Source organism: Heptranchias perlo, chromosome 23, assembly GCF_035084215.1.
Source record: "Heptranchias perlo isolate sHepPer1 chromosome 23, sHepPer1.hap1, whole genome shotgun sequence".
NCBI lineage: Eukaryota > Metazoa > Chordata > Chondrichthyes > Hexanchiformes > Hexanchidae > Heptranchias > Heptranchias perlo.
The window spans coordinates 1,550,679-1,572,896 of NC_090347.1; the positions used below are offsets into that span (position 1 = coordinate 1,550,679).

Below are 22,218 nucleotides of genomic sequence, written 5' to 3' on the forward strand. Positions count from 1 at the left end.
ACCCCTGAATAAATGTGAGGTTATCCACTTTGGTTGTAAAAACAGAAAGACAGATTATCTGAATGGTGATAGATTGGGAAAAGGGGAGGTGCAACGAGACCTGGGTGTCCTTGTACACCAGTCGCTGAAAGCGAGCATTCAGGTGCAGCAAGCAGTTAGGAAGGCGAATGGTATGTCGGCCTTCTTTGCAAGAGGATTTGAGTACAGGAGCAGGGATGTCTTACTGCAGTTGTATGGGGCCTTGGTGAGACCACATCTGGAGTATTGTGTGCAGTTTTGGTCTCCTTATCTGAGGAAGGATGTTTTTGCCATGGAGGGATGTCCTTGCCTTGCAATGAAGGTTTACCAGACTGATTCCTGGGATGGCAGGACTGACGTATGAGGAGAGATTGGGTCGTCTAGGCCTGTATTCACTCGAGTTTAGAAGAATGAGTGATGATCTCATCGAAATATATAAAATTCTAACAGGACTAGACAGACTAGATACAGGGAGGATGTTCCTGATCGCTGGGGAGTCCAGAGCCAGGGGTCACAGTCTCAGGATACGGAGGATGCCATTTAGAACTGAGATGAGGAGAAATTTCTTCACTCAGAGGGTGGTGAACCTGTGGAATTCTCTACCACAGAAGGCAGTGGAGGCCAAGTCATTAGATGTATTCAAGAAGGAGGTAGATATATTTCTTAATGCTAAAGGGATCAAGGGATATGGGGAAAAAGCGGGAACAGGGTACTGAGTTAGACGATCAGTCATGATCAATTTGAATGGCGGAGCAGGCCCGAAGGGCCGAATGGCCTACTCTTGCTCCTATTTTCTATGTTTACACAGTGAGTGATCCTTATCTTGGTGATATTGCTGAATTAGTTCTGAATTCACTCCCACTCCCTCAACCCTCATCAACACAGTATTATTTAGCCAAGTTATTCTTTTGTTAATCATCTCCTCTCCTCTCCCCTCCCCCCCCCCCCCCCACCGCCCCTGTATTTTCACCTGTGCTTAACAGACCAGAGTAGCCAGACTTTTTCAATGGAAGTAGTTAACAGAATAAATCTACGAGTAGGTTTGACGTTTGATTTTGGATCTAATAATGCCCTCTGTTCTGATGCAGTCGAACACCGATGGGATGCAGGAACTGATGTGGGGTGGCATGCTGTACTGTCTGGGAGTGGTGTTCTTCAAAAGTGACGGGATCATTCCTTTCGCCCACGCCATCTGGCATGTCTTTGTGGCTTTAGCCGCAGCGGTGCACTACTACGCCATCTGGAAATACCTGTACCGCAGCTCACCAACACCCATGTGGAAGGACTTCTAGCTTCCGGGCCGGAACCATTGGTTGCCATCGGTTACAGTCTTCGTCGGCTTATTTAAAATATATATATATATATATATACATATATGGTGGGAACAGACTGGAGAAAACAGATGTGAGGTACTGACTTTGCACCCAGTCATTTTCAGACGATCCCCAACTGTGAATGGACCACGGTCACATTCTCTGGAGACGGATGTGAAATTCTAACAGACCCTCGGGGAGCTGCTGCCCTTCCTGCTATTTAGTTTTTTTTTAATTCACCATTTTTTAACCTCCTTTTCTCTTCCTGTCCCCCTCCTCCCCCAGACTTCTTTGTTTCTCCGATGAAATTTCAAGGCTTCACTTTGACTCGGTTACAGTGATGTGATTTACTAGAGTTTGAACCGTACTTTGGGGCTTCTTATTTTGTGGAAAACAAAACACAGATTGGAATAATTGCGAGGGCAACTTCCGAAACCAGAGTTCTTTCCTGAGGAGGAGAGGAGCCAACTTAGGAACAAATCTGCAGGGTACTTTTTTTAAAAATATAAAGTGACATAAAGCCTCATGGGCATTATACGGTTTGATATGAGCACCCACAGCAAACCGAATTGATACATTCCAATTGACTGTGGCATTTTATACCTCGGCTTTAGACGGCAAATTTTAGACTTGCGCAGTTGTATGGGGCGGGACTTTGGCTGAGCTGGTAGTTCCCCTCCATGTTTGCTGGTAAAGAATTAATTGCCGGTTGTTGTACTTCTGCATGGTGTTGCTTCGAGTGTGCTATCGCAGCCAGGTGGGAGGCTAGTGAACAGGAAGTTAATTAAGAGTCTTATCACCTTGCAAAGGGGGCGTGCGAGTCTATCCCAACAGTATTATAATAGGGGATCAGTCTATTGCAGCGATGAGCTGATGGCGAGGAATGCAGCAAAAAGCACCGATCTGTCGTGTCGTTTGATCATTGCAACGCGATAGGCAGAAAAATGCTTAGGCATGTTACCCGAATCGTTGCTGATCAGGGAGTAGGCAATTTGAAGTGGTCACTGAACTGTGAACAGCAGAGGTTCTGATTACCTCATTTTTGTAAAGGAGAGACAATCGTTCTCTCTCGTTCTGCACTGTCGGTCACTACCGTTTCTGGCTTTGCGTTCTGCCTTTTCTTTTTAAATTAAGTTGGTCACTCTGGCAGCCTTTGCAATTCCCGTGCTCTGCGACTGCTCCCCCCGTTTTAAGACTCAGACTGAGTGATTTAAACTTAAATAATAAATGGTTTACATTTTGTGAAGACTTTGCCCAACTATGTACAAAATTTTTTTTTTATATACAACCAATGCATTCTTACAAAGTGGCCCTTCCTAAGTTGCATCTTTGTTTCTGCACCAGGTGTCATATGCTTGGGTTGGTCAGTCATTTTGAACTGGATCTGGAGCTGGGTCTAAATTTCTGCTGTGCAGTTTAACCTTCCTCTTCCCCCAAGTCCTAACATAAAAACAAGACACACAGTTTCCAGCCCACCATGTGAAAAGGGCAGGAGACCGGTTCAAGCCTGAAAGCTCTGCCTGTACAGGGCCGTGACAGGCAGCTGCTGTAAAAGGGGAAGGAGAGACTGGTCATTGTTCACTCTGGGGGCAGGGGAGACTATATCAGAGCATCACTTGAATTCCACACAGCTGCTGATTGCCCTCGGTGGGAGGGAGAGGTCTGACTTGGTGCTTCCGACCAGCAGAGAGCGAACCTGTTGCAGTGTTTTTGTTACAATACTCCATGGATGCGTAAAATACCTCAATGGTCATGTTTTAGATTTCAAAGGTGCTTTTTTTGTCAATCAAAACTGAAATCCAGGTGGGATTTTTAGTAAACTGCATTCGAAAAGAAACTTCCTTCAGCTGCGATCCATCCTGGTTTACAGAGAGGGTTCAGTCTGTCGGAGGGCAATGTGGCAGAGTTTACACCTGTTTCCAGAGCAGTACGTCTCTGTTCAACACTGTACGGTATGGCATACTATGGTCGTTAACTGGCTGACTCAGCACGATACTAAGGGAGGCAGGAGACCCAGGTGATCTCAGTGCTGGGATAAGAGATTCCAGCTACAGAACAGGATACAAGCAATGGTACACACTGGGTAAAGTGTAGATCAGCCCGGATACCATATAGCTGCATATACCAGAGCTGTACGTCATTGTATGTCCCCGGGCTGCTATGAAGTGATGAACAAATGGATTCTAGCTTCATCACCATCGCAGCCTGCCCTGCTCTTTGATATCAGCTCATCTGTGTGAGATTGTGTGTGAGAGAGACGCACGCATATACAATCACACACACACTAGATCACTGATCAATCCCTTTTACCCAAAGTGTGCTGTACACGTACAGCAGCAGACACTGAGATGTACACCAGTCAGTTGAGAGAATCGTTTCCTTTTTTCAGGCCTGTACTGTCCATTACTGTGCCTCAGGAGTTAGACCATTGAGCCTGGAGCTTATTCCCTCTAGTACTTGCTGGACCAGCTGCTTACAGTGTGGGTGCTGCTTTGGGATGTAGTCCAGATGTTCATTCCTGCACAAATTTGGTTGTGCATCAGGGAAAGGGTGGGGTCGCTAATAACTTGTGATGTTTGTCAGATTTGTGTATGAGCTGCCCTCTCTGGCTGCTGATTTGTGGTGTTTTTTTGACCAGGATTGTGTGTAGATACAATTTCTTTTCTAATGGGCTATGATTCTCTGCAGTGTGCAATTATTTGGGGATTTAAATTGGTGCATGCCAAGTTTTGTGGCCAGGGTATTACAATTTATTTTTATATTCCTGATCCAGATGCTGTAATCCCCAAGTGTGAAATGTTTACTAAGTTTACAAGCAATGAATGCTGCACCCCCAGTGATTGTCTGTAGCACGCTAACCTTCTGCGCTATCCTGCACTTTCTCTACCCAATAGGTTCTTGCACATGGGCCACAGCGGTGCCTGCAAATCACTTTTGTACGTGCAGGTGTCAGCACCTGTGTGCACCTGCAGGCTTTCACACATTGGCAAGACCGTAGCTTTTGTCACTGTAGCCTGAGCATTGCCTAAAGCTGGATCTGTGGAACCAGCGGAGATACACGAGCTTTTAAAAAGAACGTTCAGCACATCAGCATATAAATCAGTTGCTAATGCCGGATTGAGCAGAGAAAATCTGCCGTTCCTGATCGTGGATTCCAAAAAAAGTTCCATTTTACTCTTGGCTCTGGATTGCTGCTTGATCTGTTTATCCGTTTTCCTCAGTAAATTGGGGTGCTGTTTCTCCCAGTGGTCTGGGAAAGTGCAAGACTTGGATAACTGGTCTTGTACGAGTTTAAATGTATTAAACAGTAGAGATTATATAATGTGTGTGTGTGTAACATACATACACACTGTCTGATGCAGCTACTGTACACCCAGGATCTCCAGATAGTTGAGGTAAGCAACTGATTCAGTCAAGTGTTCATGTTGAATGCTGTCCGATCTCTTTCTATGTCCCCTCGGGCTTGTTTCCCCTCATTCCCAGCTTTTGAGTGACTGCCTCGTCCTCGCAGAAGGCAAGAGGAGCCTGCAGTTCCAGGCCTGCTTTTCAGCCCAGATGCGATCCAGAGAACAAATCCTTTCTTTTCCTTACCAGATCACTAATAGAAAAAGACTCAGGTCGAGTAAGTGTGTCTGTGTACCGCCTCCCCATGTACCATATTGCTGAGGGTTTTTTTTAACTGTCTCCGCTTTGAGGCTCATTATGTTCTGAAATATTTCATCCATCTAATTGTATTCCAAATACTCTTTTTTTTTCTTTTTTAACTTTAAAGTCTGGTTGATATGAGAGAGGAGTTGGTGTATTGAGCCTTTTGCTGGGAGTGTGTTGTACATTTTCAATATGACCATGCACTGTGTGTGCCCCTGAATGAACCATACTGGAACTGAATAAAGGATGCATTTTGTGTACTTTTATTCTGGCTTTTTACACGGTGTAGGTACAGAGCTAGCAAGAACAATTGGAGCTATCGTTCCAGCCAACAGTACAATGTCATCGTCCAAGGGTAGCACAGGTAGAATGGGCAGGGTCACTGAACTCGAGACTCCCCTTCTCCACCGTGAAGGGAATACAGGTGGAACCTCCCACCAGCTAACATTTTCTGCAGAGGGTTTCATTAGCTTTCTTCTAATTTTCAGCACCAAATGTTCAGAAGTGGGTTTTTTTCTACAGGAATTGTTTTTTCTCTCCAATTGTCTCCCCTCCTAAAGCGCTGACTAGCACTGGTGTGTGGTTCTGGGGGTACTCTCTGGTCCTGCACTGTAAGGCTCCCAGGGCAGGTACAGCATAGGTTAGATACAGTGTAAAGCTCCCTCTACACTGTCCCACTGTTCTTGTGCAGATAAAGTCCTATTTTCACACTGAGGAAACTGTCCATTGTGTTGTGTGGTACTACCACCGTGCTAAATGGGATCGATTCAGAACAGATCTAGCAGCTCAAAACTGGGCATCCATGATGGGCTGTGGGCCATCAGCAGCAGCAGAATTGTAATCCAGCACAATCTGTAACCTCGTGGCCCGGCATATTCCTCACTCTACCATTACCAACAAGGCAGGGGATCAACCCCAGTTCAATGAGGAGTGTTGAAGAGCATGCCAGGACTAGCACCAGGCATACCTAAAAATTAGGTGTCAACTTGGTGAAGCTACAACTCAGGACTACATGCATGCTAAACAGTGGAAGCAACATGCTATAGACAGAGCCAAGCGATTCCACAACCAACGGATCAGTCGTGAATGGTGGTGGACAATTACACAACTAATGGGAGGAGACTCTGTAAACATCCCCATCCTCAATGGTGGCAGAGCCCCGCACTTGAGCGCAAAAGATAAAGCTGAAGCATTTGCAACCATCTTCAGCCAGAAGTGCCGAGTGGATGATCCATCTCAGCCTCCTCCCGATATCCCCACCATCACAGAAGCCAGTCTTCAGCCAATTCAATTCACTCCATGTGATATCAAGAAACAGCTGAGTGCACTGGATACAGCAAAGGCTATGGGCCCCGACAACATCCCGGCTGTAGTGCTGACGGCTTGTGCTCCAGAACTAGCCTCGCCTCTAGCCAAACTGTTCCAGTACAGCTACAACACTGGCATCTACCCGACAATGTGGAAAATTGCCCAGGTATGTCCTGTCCACAAAATGCAGGACAAATCCAATCCGGCCAATTACCGCCCCATCAGTCTACTCTCAATCATCAGCAAAGTGATGGAAGGTGTTGTCGACAGTGCTATCAAGCAACACTTACCAATAACCTCAGCGATGTTCAGTTTGGGTTCCACCAGGACCACTCAGCTCCAGACCTCATTACAGCCTTGGTTAGGTACCGAGTAAAGCTCCCTCCGCACTGTCCCATCAAACTCTCCCAGGGCAGCTACAGCACGGGTTAGAAACATGTATTGCTTTGTGAAATTGTTGCACAACTTGTGACATTACCCCTTCTTAACACAAGCAGCTCTTTTGACTGAGGTTATTAATAAATGCCAAATTGGAGCAATTTTGTCCTGTGGCCTCATTCATGCAGAACTCAGCTGAGAGTGTCCCAAAGTCACCACGTATGACCGGTTATAGTAGGTACCGCACAAGAGGAGGCCATTCAGCCCATCGGGCCTGTGCCGGCTCTTTGAAAGAGCCACTCAATTAGTCCCACTCCCCTGCTCTTCAGTTATGTGGAGAGACTGGAGAAGCTGGGATTGTTCTCCTTAGAACAGAGAAGGTTAAGAGGAGATTTGATCGAGGTGTTCAAAATCATGAATGGTTTTGATAGAGTAAATAAGGAGAAATTGTTTACAGAGCAGGGGAGTGGGACTAATTGAGTGGCTGTAAATTTTTTCCTTCAAGTATTTATCCAATTCCCTTTTGAAAGTTATTATTGAATCTACCTCCACCGCCCTTTCAGGCAGTGCATTCCAGATCATCACAACTCGCTGCGTAAAACAGTGTTTCCTCATGTTGCCTCTGGCTGTTTTGCCGATCACCTTAAATCTGTGTCTCCTGGTTACCGACCCTCCGCCACTGGAAACAATTTCTCCTTATTTGCTCTATCAAAACACTTCATGATTTTGAACACCTCGATCAAATCTCCTCTTAACCTTCTCTGTTCTAAGGAGAACAATCCCAGCTTCTCCAGTCTCTCCACATAACTGAAGTCCCTCATCCCTGGAACATTCTAGTAAATCTCTTCTACACCATCGCCAAGGCCTTGACATCCTTCCTAAAATGCGGTGCCCACAATTAGACACAATACTCCAACTGAGGCCTAACCAGTGTTTTATAAAGGTTTGGCTATGATAAATTGGGAAGCTTCATTAAAAGGCATGACGGTGGATAGGCAATAGCTAACATTTAAAGAACGAATACATGAATTGCAACAATTATACATTCCTTTCTGGCACAAAAACACAAAAGGAAATCCGGCCCAACCATGGCTAACAAAAGAAATTAAGGATAGTATTAGATCCAAAGAGGAGTCATATAAAGTTGCCAGAAAAAGTAGCAAGCCTGAGGATTGGGAGCAGTTTAGAATTTAGCAAAAAAGGAACAAGAGATGAACTGCACGGTGTGCGGACTACACAGTGTGTGGTGCTGAGAGTTCGGTGAGTATGGGAGTTCGGTGCAGTGGGGGAAGGAGGTGCTGCTTTGCCTTGCTTTTCCTGACTTTTTCCACAGAGCGGCAGTGTACCTGAGAGTAGAAGACTGAGATTGGGGAAAAAAAGCAGCAAGAGAAAACTACTGTGCGACGTCACAGGTGAGGCAGGAGAGTCCAAGAGGTGAGCACAGTACAAAAGGGGAGACCTAGAGCAGGAAGAGAGTCTGAGAGTCTAAGGCAAGTCATGGCAGCAGAGCTCGCACCCGTGATATGCTCCTCCTGCACTATGTGGGAAGTCATGGACACTGCCAGTGTCCCTGGCGACCATGTGTGCAGGAAGTGCGTCCAGCTGCAGCTACTGGCTAACCGTCTTTCAGAGCTGGAGCTGCGGGTGGACTCACTGTGGAGCATCCGCGATGCTGAGACTATCGTGGATAGCACGTTCAGTGAGGTGGTCACACCGCAGGTAAAGATTACGCAGGCAGAAAGGAAATGGGTGACCGCCAGGCAGAGTAAAAGGACTAGGCAGGTAGAGCAGGAGTCCCCTGGGGCCATCTCCCTCTCAAACAGATATTCTGCTTGAGATACTGTTGGGGGAGATGGCTTATCAGGGGAAAGCAGCAAGAGCCAGGTTCGGGGCACCACTGGTGGCTCTGCTGCACAGGAGGGGAGGAAAAAGAGTGGCAGGCCTATAGTGATAGGGGATTCCATTGTAAGGGGAACAGATAGGCGTTTCTGCGGCCGCAAACGAGACTCGAGGATGGTATGTTGCCTCCCTGGTGCTAGGGTCAAGGATGTCACGGAGCGGCTGCAGGGCATTCTGGAGGGGGAGGGTGAACAGCCAGTAGTCGTGGTCCATATTGGTACCAACGACATTGGTAAAAAAAGGGATGAGGTCCTGCAAGGTGAATTTAAGGAGTTAGGAGATAAATTAAAAAGCAGGACTTCAAAGGTAGTAATCTCAGGTTTACAACCGGTGCCACGTGCTAGTGAGTATAGGAACAGGAGAATAGACAGGATGAATGCGTGGCTGCAGGGATGGTGTAGGAGGGAGGGATTTAGATTCCTGGGACATTGGGACCGGTTCTGGGGAAGGTGGGACCTGTACAAGCGGGACGGGTTACACCCGAGCAGGACCGGGACCAATGTCCTCGCGGGGGTGTTTGCTAGTGCTGTTGGGGAAGGTTTAAACTAGAGCGGCAGGGGGATGGGAACCTGAGCGGGGAGTCAGAAGGGAATAAAGTTGAGAGCAGCATGAGAGGGGAAGACCCAGGGGAAATCTACAATACAAATAGTACAAACAGTTGTTCAAGAACAAGTGAAAGGGAAAAGCGTAGAGCAGCGGAAAGAAAGTGTACTTTAGGCACGACAGATAAAATAAAAACTAGAAGGCGTAAGGCGATTAACCCAGCATCAAAGCTGTGGCAGGGGGTTGGGAACCTGAGCAGGGAGACAGAGGAAAGCGTGTCAGGAAGAGACAGAAGGTATGGAGAAAAAGGTAAAGTGTTAAAAAAGGAAAAAGCAGGAACTAAGTGTCACAAAACATATTTGAAAGTTCTTTATCTGAATGCACGTAGCATTCGTAACAAAATGGACGAGTTAACGGCACAAATAACTACGTATGGGTATGATCTTGTGGCCATTACAGAAACATGGCTGCAGGGTGACAACGACTGGGAATTAAATATGCCAGGGTATTTAACAATCAGGAAGGAAGGGGAGGTGGGGTGGCTATGTTAATAAGGGAAGGAATCACTGTAATACAGAGAAAAGATATTGGGACAAAGGATCAGGATAATGAAACAGTTTGGGTAGAGATAAGGAATAATAAGGGGAAAAAAACACTCGTGGGCGTAGTATATAGGCCTCCTAATAGTTGCAACTCTGCTGGAAGAAGTATTAATCAGGAAATAGTCGGGGCGTGTAACAAGGGAACAGCTATAATTATGGGGGATTTTAACTATCATATTAACTGGACAAATCAAATTGGGCAGGGCAGCCTTGAGGAAGAGTTTATTGAGTGTATTAGGGATGGATTTCTTGAGCAGTATGTAACTGATCCTACAAGGGGGCAAGCAACCTTGGACCTGGTCCTGTGTAATGAGCCAGGATTAATTAATAATGTCCTAGTTAAGGATCCCCTTGGAATGAGTGACCATAACATGGTTACATTCCATATCCAATTAGAGGGTGAGAAGGTTGGTTCTCAAACAAGCGTACTGAGCTTGAATAAAGGAGACTATGATGGTATGAGAGCGGAATTGATTAAAGTGGACTGGGAAAATAGTTTAAAGGGTAAGACGGTACATGAGCAGTGGTGTTCATTTAAGGAGTTATTTTACAACTTTCAAAATAAATATATTCCACTGAGGAAAAAAGGGTGTAAAAGAAATGACAGCCATCCGTGGCTAAGTAAAGAAATTAAGGATAATATCCAACTAAAAACAAGGACATATAAGGTAGCCAAACGTAGTGGGAGGATAGAAGATTGGGAAGTCTTCAAAAGACAGCAAAAAGTAACTAAAGGATTGATTAAGAAAGGGAAGATAGATTATGAAAATAAATTAGCAAAAAATATAAAAACAGATAGCAAGAGTTTCTACAGTTATATAAAAAGAAAAAGGGTGGCTAAGGCAAACGTAGGTCCCTTAGAGGATGAGACCGGGAAATTAATGGTGGGAAACATGGAGATGGCAAAAATGCTGAACAGATATTTTGTTTCAGTCTTTACGGTAGAGGACACTAAGAATATCCCAACACTGGACAAACAGGGGGCTCTAGGGGGGAGGAGCTAAATACGATTAAAATCACTAAGGAATTGGTACTCAGTAAATTAATGGGACTCAAGGCGGATAAATCCCCTGGACCTGATGGCTTACATCCTAGGGTCTTGAGGGAAGTGGCAGTAGGGATTGTGGATGCTTTGGTAATAATTTTCCAAAATTCTCTGGACTCGGCAAAGGTCCCGGCAGATTGGAAAACTGCTAATGTAACACCGTTATTTAAAAAAGGTAGTAGGCAGAAGGCTGGAAATTATAGACCAGTTAGCCTAACATCTGTGGTGGGTAAAATTTTGGAGTTTATTATTAAGGAGACAGTAGCAGAACATTTGGATAAACATAATTTAATAGGACAAAGTCAGCATGGCTTTACGAAGGGGAAGTCATGTCTGACACATTTGCTTGAGTTCTTTGAGGATATAACGTACAGAGTGGATAAAGGGGAACCAGTGGATGTAGTGTATTTAGACTTCCAGAAGGCATTCGACAAGGTGCCACATAAAAGATTATTGCTCAAGATAAAGAATCACTGGATTGGGGGTAATATTCTGGCATGGGTGGAGGATTGGTTATCTAACAGGAAGCAGAGAGTTGGGATAAATGGTTCATTCTCGGACTGGCAACCAGTAGCCAGTGGTGTTCCTCAGGGGTCGGTGCTGGGTCCCCAACTCTTTACAATCTATATTAACGATTTGGAGGAGGGGACCGAGTGAACATATCAAAGTTTGCAGATGATACAAAGATGGGAGGGAAAGTAGAGAGTGAGGAGGATGTAAAAAACCTACAAGGGGATATAGACAGTCTGGGTGAGTGGGCAGAGATTTGGCAGATGCAATACAATGTTGGAAAATGTGAGGTTATGCACTTTGGCAGGAAAAATCGGAGAGCAAGTTATTATCTCAATGGCGAGAAACTGGAAAGTACTGCAGTACAAAGGGATCTGGGGGTCCTAGTGCAAGAAAATCAAAAGGTTAGTATGCAGGTGCAGCAGGTGATCAAGAAGGCCAACGGAATGTTGGCTTTTATTGCTAGGGGGATAGAATATAAAAACAGGGAGATATTGCTGCAGTTATATAAGGTATTGGTGTGACCGCACCTGGAATACTGCATACAGTTTTGGTGTCCATACTTAAGAAAAGACATACTTGCTCTCGAGGCAGTACAAAGAAGGTTCACTCGGTTAATCCCGGGGATGAGGGGGCGGACATATGAGGAGAGGTTGAGTAGATTGGGACTCTACTCATTGGAGTTCAGAAGAATGAGAGGCGATCTTATTGAAACATATAAGATTGTGAAGGGGCTTGATCGGGTGGATGCGGTAAGGATGTTCCCAAGGATGGGTGAAACTAGAACGAGGGGGCATAATCTTAGGATAAGGGACTGCTCTTTCAAAACTGAGATGAGGAGAAACTTCTTCACTCAGAGGGTGGTAGGTCTGTGGAATTTGCTGCCCCAGGAAGCTGTGGAAGCTACATCATTAAATAAATTTAAAACAGAAATAGACAGTTTCCTGGAAGTAAAGGGAATTAGGGGTTACGGGGAGCAGGCAGGAAATTGGACATGATTTTAGATTTGAGATTAGGACCAGATCAGCCATGATCTTATTGAATGGCGGAGCAGGCTCGAGGGGCCGATTGGCCTACTCCTGCTCCTATTTCTTATGTAAGAGGGGGAAAATAGAGTTTGAGTTTAAACTTGCAAGGAACATAAAAGTGGACTGTAAAAGCTTCTACAAGTATGTAAAAAGAAAAAGATTAGTGAAGGCAAATGTAGGTCCCTTACAGTCAGAAACGGGAGAATTTATAATGGGGAACAGGGAAATGGCAGAGCAATTAAACAAATACTTTGGTTCTATCTTCACGGAAGAGGACACAAATAACTTCCCAGAAATGCCAGGGAACCAAGGGTCTAGTGAGAAGGAGGAATTAAAGGAAATTAGTATTAGTAAAACAATAGTGCTGGAGAAATTAATGGGACTGAAAGCCGATAAATCCCCAGGACCTGATAATCTGCATCCCAGAGTACTAAAAGAGGTAGCCATGGAAATAGTGGATGCATTAGTTATCATCTTCCAAAATTCTATAGATTATGGAACAGTTCCTGCAGATTGGAGGGTGGCAAATGTAACCCCACTATTTAAAAAAGGAGGGAGAGAGAAAACAGGGAACTACAGACCGGTTAGCCTAACCTCAGTAGTAGGGAAAATGCTCGAGTCTATTATAAAGGATGTGATAACAGAACACTTAGAAAATATCAACGAGATTAGACAAAGTCAACATGGATTTATGAAAGGGAAATCGTGTTTGACAAACCTACTGGAGTTTTTTGAGGATGTAACTGGTAGAATAGATAAGGGAGAACCAGTGGATGTGGTTTATTTGGATTTTCAGAAGGCCTTTGATAAAGTCTCACATAAGAGGTTAGTGTGCAAAATTAAAGCACATGGGATTGGGGGGAATATACTGGCACGGATTGAGAATTGGTTGACAGACAGGAAACAGAGAGTAGGAATAAATGGGTCTTTTTCGGGGTGGCAGGCAGTGACTAGTGGGGTACCACAGGGATCAGTGCTTGGGCCCCAGCTATTCACAATATGTATCAATGATTTGGATGAGGGAACCAAATGTAATAATTCCAAGTTTGCTGACGACACAAAACTAGGTGGGATTGTGAGTTGTGAGGAGGATGCAAAGAGGCTTCAAGGTGATTTGGACAAGTTGAGTGAGTGGGCAAATACATGGCAGATGCAGTATGATGTGGATAAATGTGAAGTTATCCACTTCGGAAGGAAAAACAGAAAGGCAGAGTATTATTTAAATGGTAATAGATTGGGAAATGTTGACGTACAAAGGGACCTGGGTGTCCTTGTACACCAGTCACTGAAAGCAAACATGCAGGTGCAGCAAGCAGTTAGGAAGGCAAATGGTATGTTGGCCTTCATTGCAAGAGGATTTGAGTACAGGAGCAAGGATGTCTTACTGCAGTTATACATGGCCTTGGTGAGACCACACCTGGAATATTGTGTGCAGTTTTGGTCTCTTTACCTAAGAAAGGATATATTTGCCATAGATGGAGTGCAACGAAGGTTCACCAGACTGATTCCTGGGATGGCAGGACTGTCGTATGAAGAGAGATTGGGTCGACTAGGCCTGTATTCACCAGAGTTTAGAAGAATGAGAGGGGATCTCATTGAAACATATAAAATTCTGACAGGGCTAGACAGACTGGATGCAGGGAGGATGTTTCCCCTGGCTGGGGGGTCCAGAACGAGGGGTCACAGTCTCAGGATACGGGGTAGGACATTTAGGACTGAGATGAGGAGAAATTTCTTCACTCAGAGGGTGGTGAACCTGTGGAAGGCAGTGGAGGCCAAGTCACTGAATATATTTAAGAAGGAGATAGATAGATTTCTAAATACAAAAGGCATCAAGGGGTATGGAGAGAGAGCAGGAATATGGTATTGAGATAGAGGATCAGCCATGATCATATTGAATGATGGAGCAGTCTCGAAGGGCCAAATGGCCTACTCCTGCTCCTATTTTCTATGTTTCTATGTTTAGCATAACTTCCTTACTTTTGCACTCTTTGCCTCTATTAATAAAGCCCAGGATCCCATATGCTTTTTTAACAGCCTTCTCAACTTGTCCTGCCACCTTCAACGACCTGTGCACAACTCCAGCTTCTCCAGTCTCTCCACATAACTGAAGTCCCTCATCCCTGGAATCATTCTAGTAAATCTCCTCTGCACCCTCTCTCAGGCCTTCACATCTTTCCTAAACTGTGATGCCCAGAATTGGATACAATACTCCAGCTGAGGCCTAACCAGTGTTTTATAAAGGTTTAGCATAACTTCCTTGCTTTTGTACTCTGTGCCTCTATTAATAAAGCCCAGGATCCCATTTGCTTTTTAACAGCCTTCTCAACTTGTCCTGCCACCTTCAAAGATTTGTGTACATGAATCCCCATTCATTGTGGGATCAACAACAATCAATGGAAGTGAACTAATTGACAAAGCAGTGAAGGATGAACAGAGGGACCTTGGGGTTCAAAGTGGGAGTGTCGGTAGTTGAAGCTATAAAAAGGCCAACAGTATTTTGGGTTTTATGAGCAAAGGCATAGAGGACCGAGCAGCACCAGTTCCAGACTGGGACAGAGAGCACAATCTGGAAAAGGTAGGTGGAATAGGACGTAATATATATCATGGTCAGTGTGGCCTCCTGGACTAAGAACATAAGAAATAGGAGCAGGAGTAGGCCATATGGCCCCTCGAGCCTGCTCTGGCTCTCTGCAAGAGCAATCCAGCTGGTCCCATTCCCCCTCTCTTTCCCCGTAGTCCTGCAATTTTTTCTCCTTCAGGTACCTATCAAACTCCTTTTTGAAGGCCATGATTGAATCTGCCTCCACCACCTCTTCGGGCAGGACAGTCCAGATCATAACAACTCGCTGCGTAAAAAAGTTTTTCCTCATGTTGCCTTTGGTTCTTTTGTCAATCACCTTAAATCTATGTCCTCTGGTTCTTGACCCTTCTGCCAATGGGAACAGTTTCTCTTTCTTTTTTTTATTCGTTCACGGGATGTGGGCGTCGCTGGCAAGGCCAGCATTTATTGCCCATCCCTAATTGCCCTTGAGAAGGTGGTGGTGAGCCGCCTTCTTGAACCGCTGCAGTCCGTGTGGTGACGGTTCTCCCACAGTGCTGTTAGGGAGGGAGTTCCAGGATTTTGACCCAGTGACAATGAAGGAACGGCGATATATTTCCAAGTCGGGATGGTGTGTGACTTGGAGGGGAACGTGCAGGTGGTGTTGTTCCCATGTGTCTGCTGCCCTTGTCCTTCTAGGTGGTAGAGGTCGCGGGTTTGGGAGGTGTTGTTGAAGAAGCCTTGGCGAGTTGCTGCAGTGCATCCTATGGATGGTACACACTGCAGCCACTGTGCGCCGGTGGTGAAGGGAGTGAATGTTTAGGGTGGTGGATGGGGTGCCAATCAAGCGGGCTGCTTTGTCCTGGATGGTGTCGAGCTTCTTGATTGTTGTTGGAGCTGCACTCATCCAGGCAAGTGGACAGTATTCCATCACACTCCTTGACCGTCTAAACCCTTCATGATTTTGAACACCTCTATCAAATCTCCTCGCAACCGTCTCTGTTCCAAGGAGAACAACCCCAGCTTCTCCAGTCTATCCACATAACTGATGTCCCTCATCCCTGGAACCATTCCAGTAAATCTTTTCTGCACCCTCTCTAAGGCCTTCACATCTTTCCTAAAGTGTGGTGCCCAGAATTGGACACAATTCTCCAGTTGAGGCCTAACCAGTGTTTTATAAAGGTTCAACATAGCTTCCATACTTTTGTACTCTATGCCTCAATTTATAAAGCCCAGGACCCCGAATGCTTTTTTAACTGCTTTCTAAACCTGCCCTGCCACCTTTAACGACCTGTGCACATATACCCACAGGTCTTTAGAGTTGTACCCATTAGTTTATATTGCCTCTCCTCGTTCTTCCTACCAAAATGTATCACCTCACACTTCTCAACGTTAAATTTCATCTGCCTCGTGTCCGCCCATTCCACCAGCCTGTCTATATCCTCTTGAAGTCTGTCACTATCCTCCTCACTGTTCACTACACTTCCAAGTTTTGTGTCATCTGCAAATTTTGAAATTGTGCCCTGTACCCAAGTCCAAGTCATTAATATGTATCAAGAAAAGCATCGGTCCCAGCACTGACCCCTGGGGAACACCACTGCACACCTCCCTCCAGTCCGAAAAACAACCGTTCACCACTACTCTCTGTTTCCTGTCATTTAGCCAATTCTGTATCCATGTTGCTACTGCCCCCTTTATTCCATGGGCCGCAATCTTGATGATAAGCCTACCATGCGGCACTTTATCAAACGCCTTTTGAAAGTCCATATACACTACATCAACTGCATTGCCCTCATCTACCCTCTCTGTTACCTCATCCCAAAAACTCTCAGGTTAGTTAAACACGATTTGCCTTTAACAAATCCATGCTGGCTTTCCCTAATCAATCCACACTTGTCCAAGTGACTGTTAATTCTGTCCCGGATTATCATTTCTAAAAGTTTCCCCACCACCGAGGTTAAACTGACTGGCCTGTAGTTGCTGGGTTTATCCTTACACCCTTTTTTGAACAAGGGTGTAACATTTGCAATTCTCCAGTCCTCTGGTACCACCCCCGTACCGACGGATGTTTGGAAGATTATGGCCAGTACCTCCGCAATTTCCACCCTTACTTCCCTCAGTGACCTAGGATGCATCCCATCCGGACTGGGTGATTTATCTACTTTAAATACAGCTGGCCTTTCCAGGACCTCCTCTTTATCAATTTTTAGCCCATCCAGTTTCTCAACTACCTCTTCACTTACTGTGGCTTTGGCAGCATCTTCTTCCTTGATAAAGACTCCCTGTATCTAGTCTGTCTAGTCCTGTTAGAATTTTATATGTTTCGATGAGATCATCTCTCATTCTTCTAAACTCTAGTGAATATAGACCTAGTCGACCCAATCTCTCCTCATACGTCAGTCCTGCCATCCCAGGAATCAGTCTGGTAAACCTTCGTTGCACTCCCTCCATGGCAAGGACATCCTTCCTCAGATAAGGAGACCAAAACTGCACACAATACTCCAGATGTGGTCTCACCAAGGCCCTGTATAACTGCAGTAAGACATCCCTGCTCCAGTACTCAAATTCTCTTGCAATGAAGGCCAACATACCATTCGCCTTCCTAACTACTTGCTGCACCTGAATGCTCGTTTTCAGCGACTGGTGTACAAGGACACCCAGGTCTCGTTGCACCTCCCCTTTTCCCAATCTATCACCATTCAGATAATAATCCGTCTTTCTGTTTTGACAACCAAAGTGGATAACCTCACATTTATCCACGTTATACTGAATCTGCCATGTTCTTGCCCACTCACCCAACTTGTCTAAATCACATTGCAGCCTCTTTGCATCCTCCTCACAGCTCACATTCCACCCCAGCTTTGTGTCATCTGCAAACTTGGAAATGTTACATTCCGTTCCCTCATCCAAATCATTGATATATATTGTGAATAGCTGGGGCCCAAGCACTGATCCCTGCGGTACCCCACAAGTCACTGCCTGCCACCCCGAAAAAGATCTGTTTATTCCAACTCTCTGTTTCCTGTCTGTCAACCAACTCTCAATCCATGCCAGTATATTCCCCCCAACCCCATGTGCTTTAATTTTGCACACTAACCTCTTGTGTGGGACCTTATCAAAAGCCTTCTGAAAATCCAAATACACCACATCCACTGGTTCTCCCCTATCTATTCTATTAGTTACAGCCTCAAAACAACTCCAGTAGATTTGTTAAGCATGATTTCCCTTTCATAAACCCATGCTGACTTTGTCTAATTCCGTTAATGCCCTCCAAGTGTTCTGTTATCACATCCTTTATAATAGACTCTAGCATTTTCCCCACTACTGATGTTAGGCTAACTGGTCTGTAATTCCCTGTTTTTTCTCTCCCTCCTTTTTTAAATAGTGGGGTTACATTTGCCACCCTCCAATCTGTAGGAACTGTTCCAGAGTCTATAGAATTTTGGAAGATGATCACCAATGCATCCACTATTTCCAGGGCCACTTCCTTTATTACTCTGGGATGTAGATTATCAGGCCCTGGGGATTTGTCAGCCTTTAGCCCCATTAATTTCCCTAGCACTATTTTTTTACCAATACTGATTCCCTTCAGTTCCTCCCTCTCACTAGACCCTTGGTTCCCTAACATTTCTGGGAGGTTATTTGTGTCCTCCTTTGTGAAGACAGAACCAAAGTATGTGTTTAATTGTTCTGCCATTTCTTTGTTCCCCATTATAATTTCCCCCATTTCTGACTGTAAGGGACCTACATTTGTCTTCACTAATCTTTTTCTCTTGACATATTTATAGAAGCTTTTACAGTCAGTTTTTATGTTCCCTGCTAGTTTACTCTCATACTCTATTTTTCCCCTCTTAATCAATCTTTGTCCTCCTTTGCTGAATTCTAAACTGCTCCCAATCCTCAGGCTTGCCGCTTTTTCTGGCAATTTTATATGTCTCCTCTTTGGATCTAATACTATCCCTAATTTCTTTTGTAAGCCACGGTTGAGCCACCTTCCCTGTTTTACTTTTGTGACAGACAGGAATGAATAATTATTGTAATTCCTGCACACGTTCTTTAAATATTAGCCATTGCCCGTCCACTGTCATCACTTTTAGTAAAGTTCCCCAATCTATCATAGCCAACTCGCACCTCATACTTTCGTAATTTCCTTTATTTAGTTTCGGATTCAACTACTTCATTCTCCATCTTAATGAGGAATTCTATCATGTTATGGTCGCTCTTCCCGAAGGGATCCCGCACAACAAGATTGTTAATTAATCCTTTCTCATTGCACAATACCCAGTCTAGGATCGCCTGTTCTCTCGTTGGTTCCTCAACGTATTGGTCTAGAAATCCATCACGTACACACTCCAGGAATTCCTCCCCCACAGTATTATTGCTAATTTGGTTTGACCAATCTATATGTATATTAAAGTCACCCATGATTATAATTGTACCCTTCTTGCATGTGTCTCTAATTTCCTATTTAACTTTCCTATTTAATTTCCTATTTAACTTCCTTTACTAACAGCACTACCCCACCTCCTTTCCCTTTTTGCCTGTCCTTCCTAAATATTGAATACCCCTGGATGTTCAGTTCCCATCCTTGGTCACCCTGCAGCCACGTCTCCGTAATCGCAACTATATCATACCCGTTAATATCTATCTGCGCTGTTAATTCATCTACCTTATTGCGAATGCTCCGTGCATTAAGACACAATGCCTTTAGACTTGTCTTTTTAAGATTGCTAGTCGTCTTAGTTTTATTTTGCATTCTGGCCCTATTTGTTTCTCGTCCTTGTTTTCTCTGCCTTCCACTATTGCTTCTTCCCTTTCTGTCTTTTGTTTCTATCCTTGTTTCCCCCTCCTCTGTCTCCCTGCTCAGGTTCCCATCCCCCTGCCATTCTAGTTTAAACCTTCCCCAACAGCACTAGCAAACACCCCCGCGAGGCCATCGGTTCCAGTCCTGCTCGAGTGTAACCCGTCCCGCTTGTACAGGTCCCACCTTCCCCAGAACTGGTCCCAATGTCCCAGGAATCTAAATCCCTCCCTCCTACACCATCCCTGCAGCCACGCATTCATCTGGTCTATTCTCCTGTCCCTATTCTCACTAGCACGTGGCACTGGTAGTAATCCTGAGATCACTACCTTTGAGGTCCTGCTTTTTAATTTATCTCCTAACTCCTTAAATTCACCTTGCAGGACCTCATCCCTGACAGAGGCAAAGTGCTCATTTACCATGGCTTTTTATTATCTGCTTCTTTGCCTCTCCCAGGAGATCACATGACTGCTGATGGGGGTTGGGAAACGTTGTGATTCATGATGCTTCAGACATCAGCAGTGCGCGGGGCGGCTCCGATAGACCAGCACGCCTTCTCCCGCCTGTCATTTCCGTATGTTTGTAAAAATAAAGAAATGATGATAAATCTGTACAAAACATTGTTCAGGCCACAGAGCACTGCGCAGTTTTGGGAGCCCCATTATAACAACAACTTGCCTTTATATAGCATCTTCAATGTAGTAAAACGTCTGGAGTTTAGAATGAGAGGTGATCTCATTGAAACATATAAGATTCTAAGAGGGTTTGACAGGGTAGATGCTGAGAGATTGTTTCCCCTGGCTGGAGAGTCTGGAACTAGGGGGCATAGTCTCAGGATAAGGGGTCGGCCATTCAAGACTGAGATGATGAGGAATTTCTTCACTCAGAGGGTTGTGAATCTTTGGAATTCTCTACCCCAGATGGCTGTGGATGCTCAGTCGTTGAGTATATTCAAGGCTGAGATCGATAGATTTTTGGAATCAAGGGATATGGGGATCAGGTGGGAAAGTGGAGTTGAGGTCGAAGATCAGCCATGATCTGATTGAATGGCGGAGCAGGCTCGAGGGGCCGAATGGCCTACTCCTGCTCCTATTTCTTATGTTTCTTAAAACGTCCCAAGGCACTTCACAGGAGCGATTATCAAACAAAATTTGACACCGAGCCACATAAGGAGATATTAGGACAGGTGACCAGGAGCGTGGTCAAAGATGTCGGTTTTAAGGAGCTAGGGAGAGGTTTAGGGAGGGAATTCCAGAGCTTCGGGCCCAGGCAGCTGAAGGCACGGCCGCCAATGGTGGAGCGATTAAAATTGGGGATGCACAAGAGGCCAGAATTGGAGGAACGCAGAGATCTCGGAGGGTTGTAGGGCTGGAGGAGGTTACAGAGATAGGGAGGGGGGAGGCCATGGAGGGATTTGAAAACAAGGATGAGAATTTTAAAATCGAGGTATTGCCAGACCAGGAACCGATGTAGGTCAGCGAGCACAGGGGGTGATGGGTGAACGGGACTCGGTGCGAGTTAGGATGCGGGCAGCAGAGTTTTGGATGAGCTGAAGTTTACGGGGGGTGGGAGATGGGAGGCCGGCCAGGAGATTGAAAAGATCACCATTTTTTTAAGGGCCCTATGATTTTTCTCCTGGGATTAATCTTTAATTCCCGAGTGTGCACTGGGATGGTGAATCCTCTGCCTGCTGTGGTACTGAGGCCCACAGACGCAAAGATCCCAAGCTCTGTCATTGGTCTGCTCTCAGACAGGGCGGAGCAGGTGAAGCTAGACCTGGCCTTAGGACCCCTGGACAAGGGAGAGGAAAATTAACGGACATTCCCATTCCTGATTGCGATCCGGTGACTCCTGATGAATTATTAAACGCCCACATTGGCCAGATTTAGGCAGTGAGCATAATGGTGCCCAGTAATGATGGTAGATCGAGGGGCCGGGGATCGAGGGGCTGTGGATCGAGGGGATCGAGGGGCCGGGGATCGAGGGGCTGTGGATCGAGGGGCCGGGGATCGAGGGGCTGTGGATCAAGGGGATCGAGGGGCCGGGGATCGAGGGGGATCGAGGGGCCGAGGATCAAGGGGCTGTGGATTGAGGGGCTGTGGATCGAGGGGGATCGAGGGGCTGTGGATCGGGGGGCTGTGGATCGAGCGGCTGTGGATCGAGGGGCCGGGGATCGAGGGGGATCGAGGGGCTGTGGATTGAGGGGCTGTGGATCGAGGGGCCGAGGATTGAGGGGATTGAGGGGCCAGGGATCGAGGGGATTGAGGGGCCGGGGATCGAGGGGCTGGGGATCGAGGGGATTGAGGGGCCAGGGATTGAGGGACCGGGGATTGAGGGACCGGTGATCGAGGGGCCGGGGATCGAGGGACCGGGGATTGAGGGACAGGGGATTGAGGGACAGGGGATCGAGGGACCGGGGTTCGAGGGGATCGAGGGACCGGGGATCGAGGGGATCGATGGACCGGGGATCAAGGGACCAGGGATCGAGGGGCCGGGGATCGAGGGACCGGGGATCGAGGGACCGGGGATCGAGGGGCCGGGGATCAAGGGACCGGGGATCGAGGGGCCGGGGATCAAGGGACC

General features: G+C 46.0%; 1 protein-coding gene across 5 annotated transcripts in view; it reads left to right on the top strand.

Annotated features, from left to right (window-relative positions):
* LOC137340994 (monocyte to macrophage differentiation factor-like) overlaps nt 1–5,239 on the top strand; it is a 42,570-nt gene extending 37,331 nt beyond the window's left edge. For all 5 annotated transcript variants that reach the window (XM_068003792.1, XM_068003793.1, XM_068003797.1 and 2 more), the window contains one exon: nt 1,107–5,239. In XM_068003792.1, the coding sequence (XP_067859893.1) occupies nt 1,107–1,310 (204 nt within the window). In that variant the 3' untranslated portion in view covers nt 1,311–5,239. The remainder of the gene's footprint in view (nt 1–1,106) is intronic.
* The last annotated feature ends 16,979 nt before the right edge of the window (nt 5,240–22,218 follow it).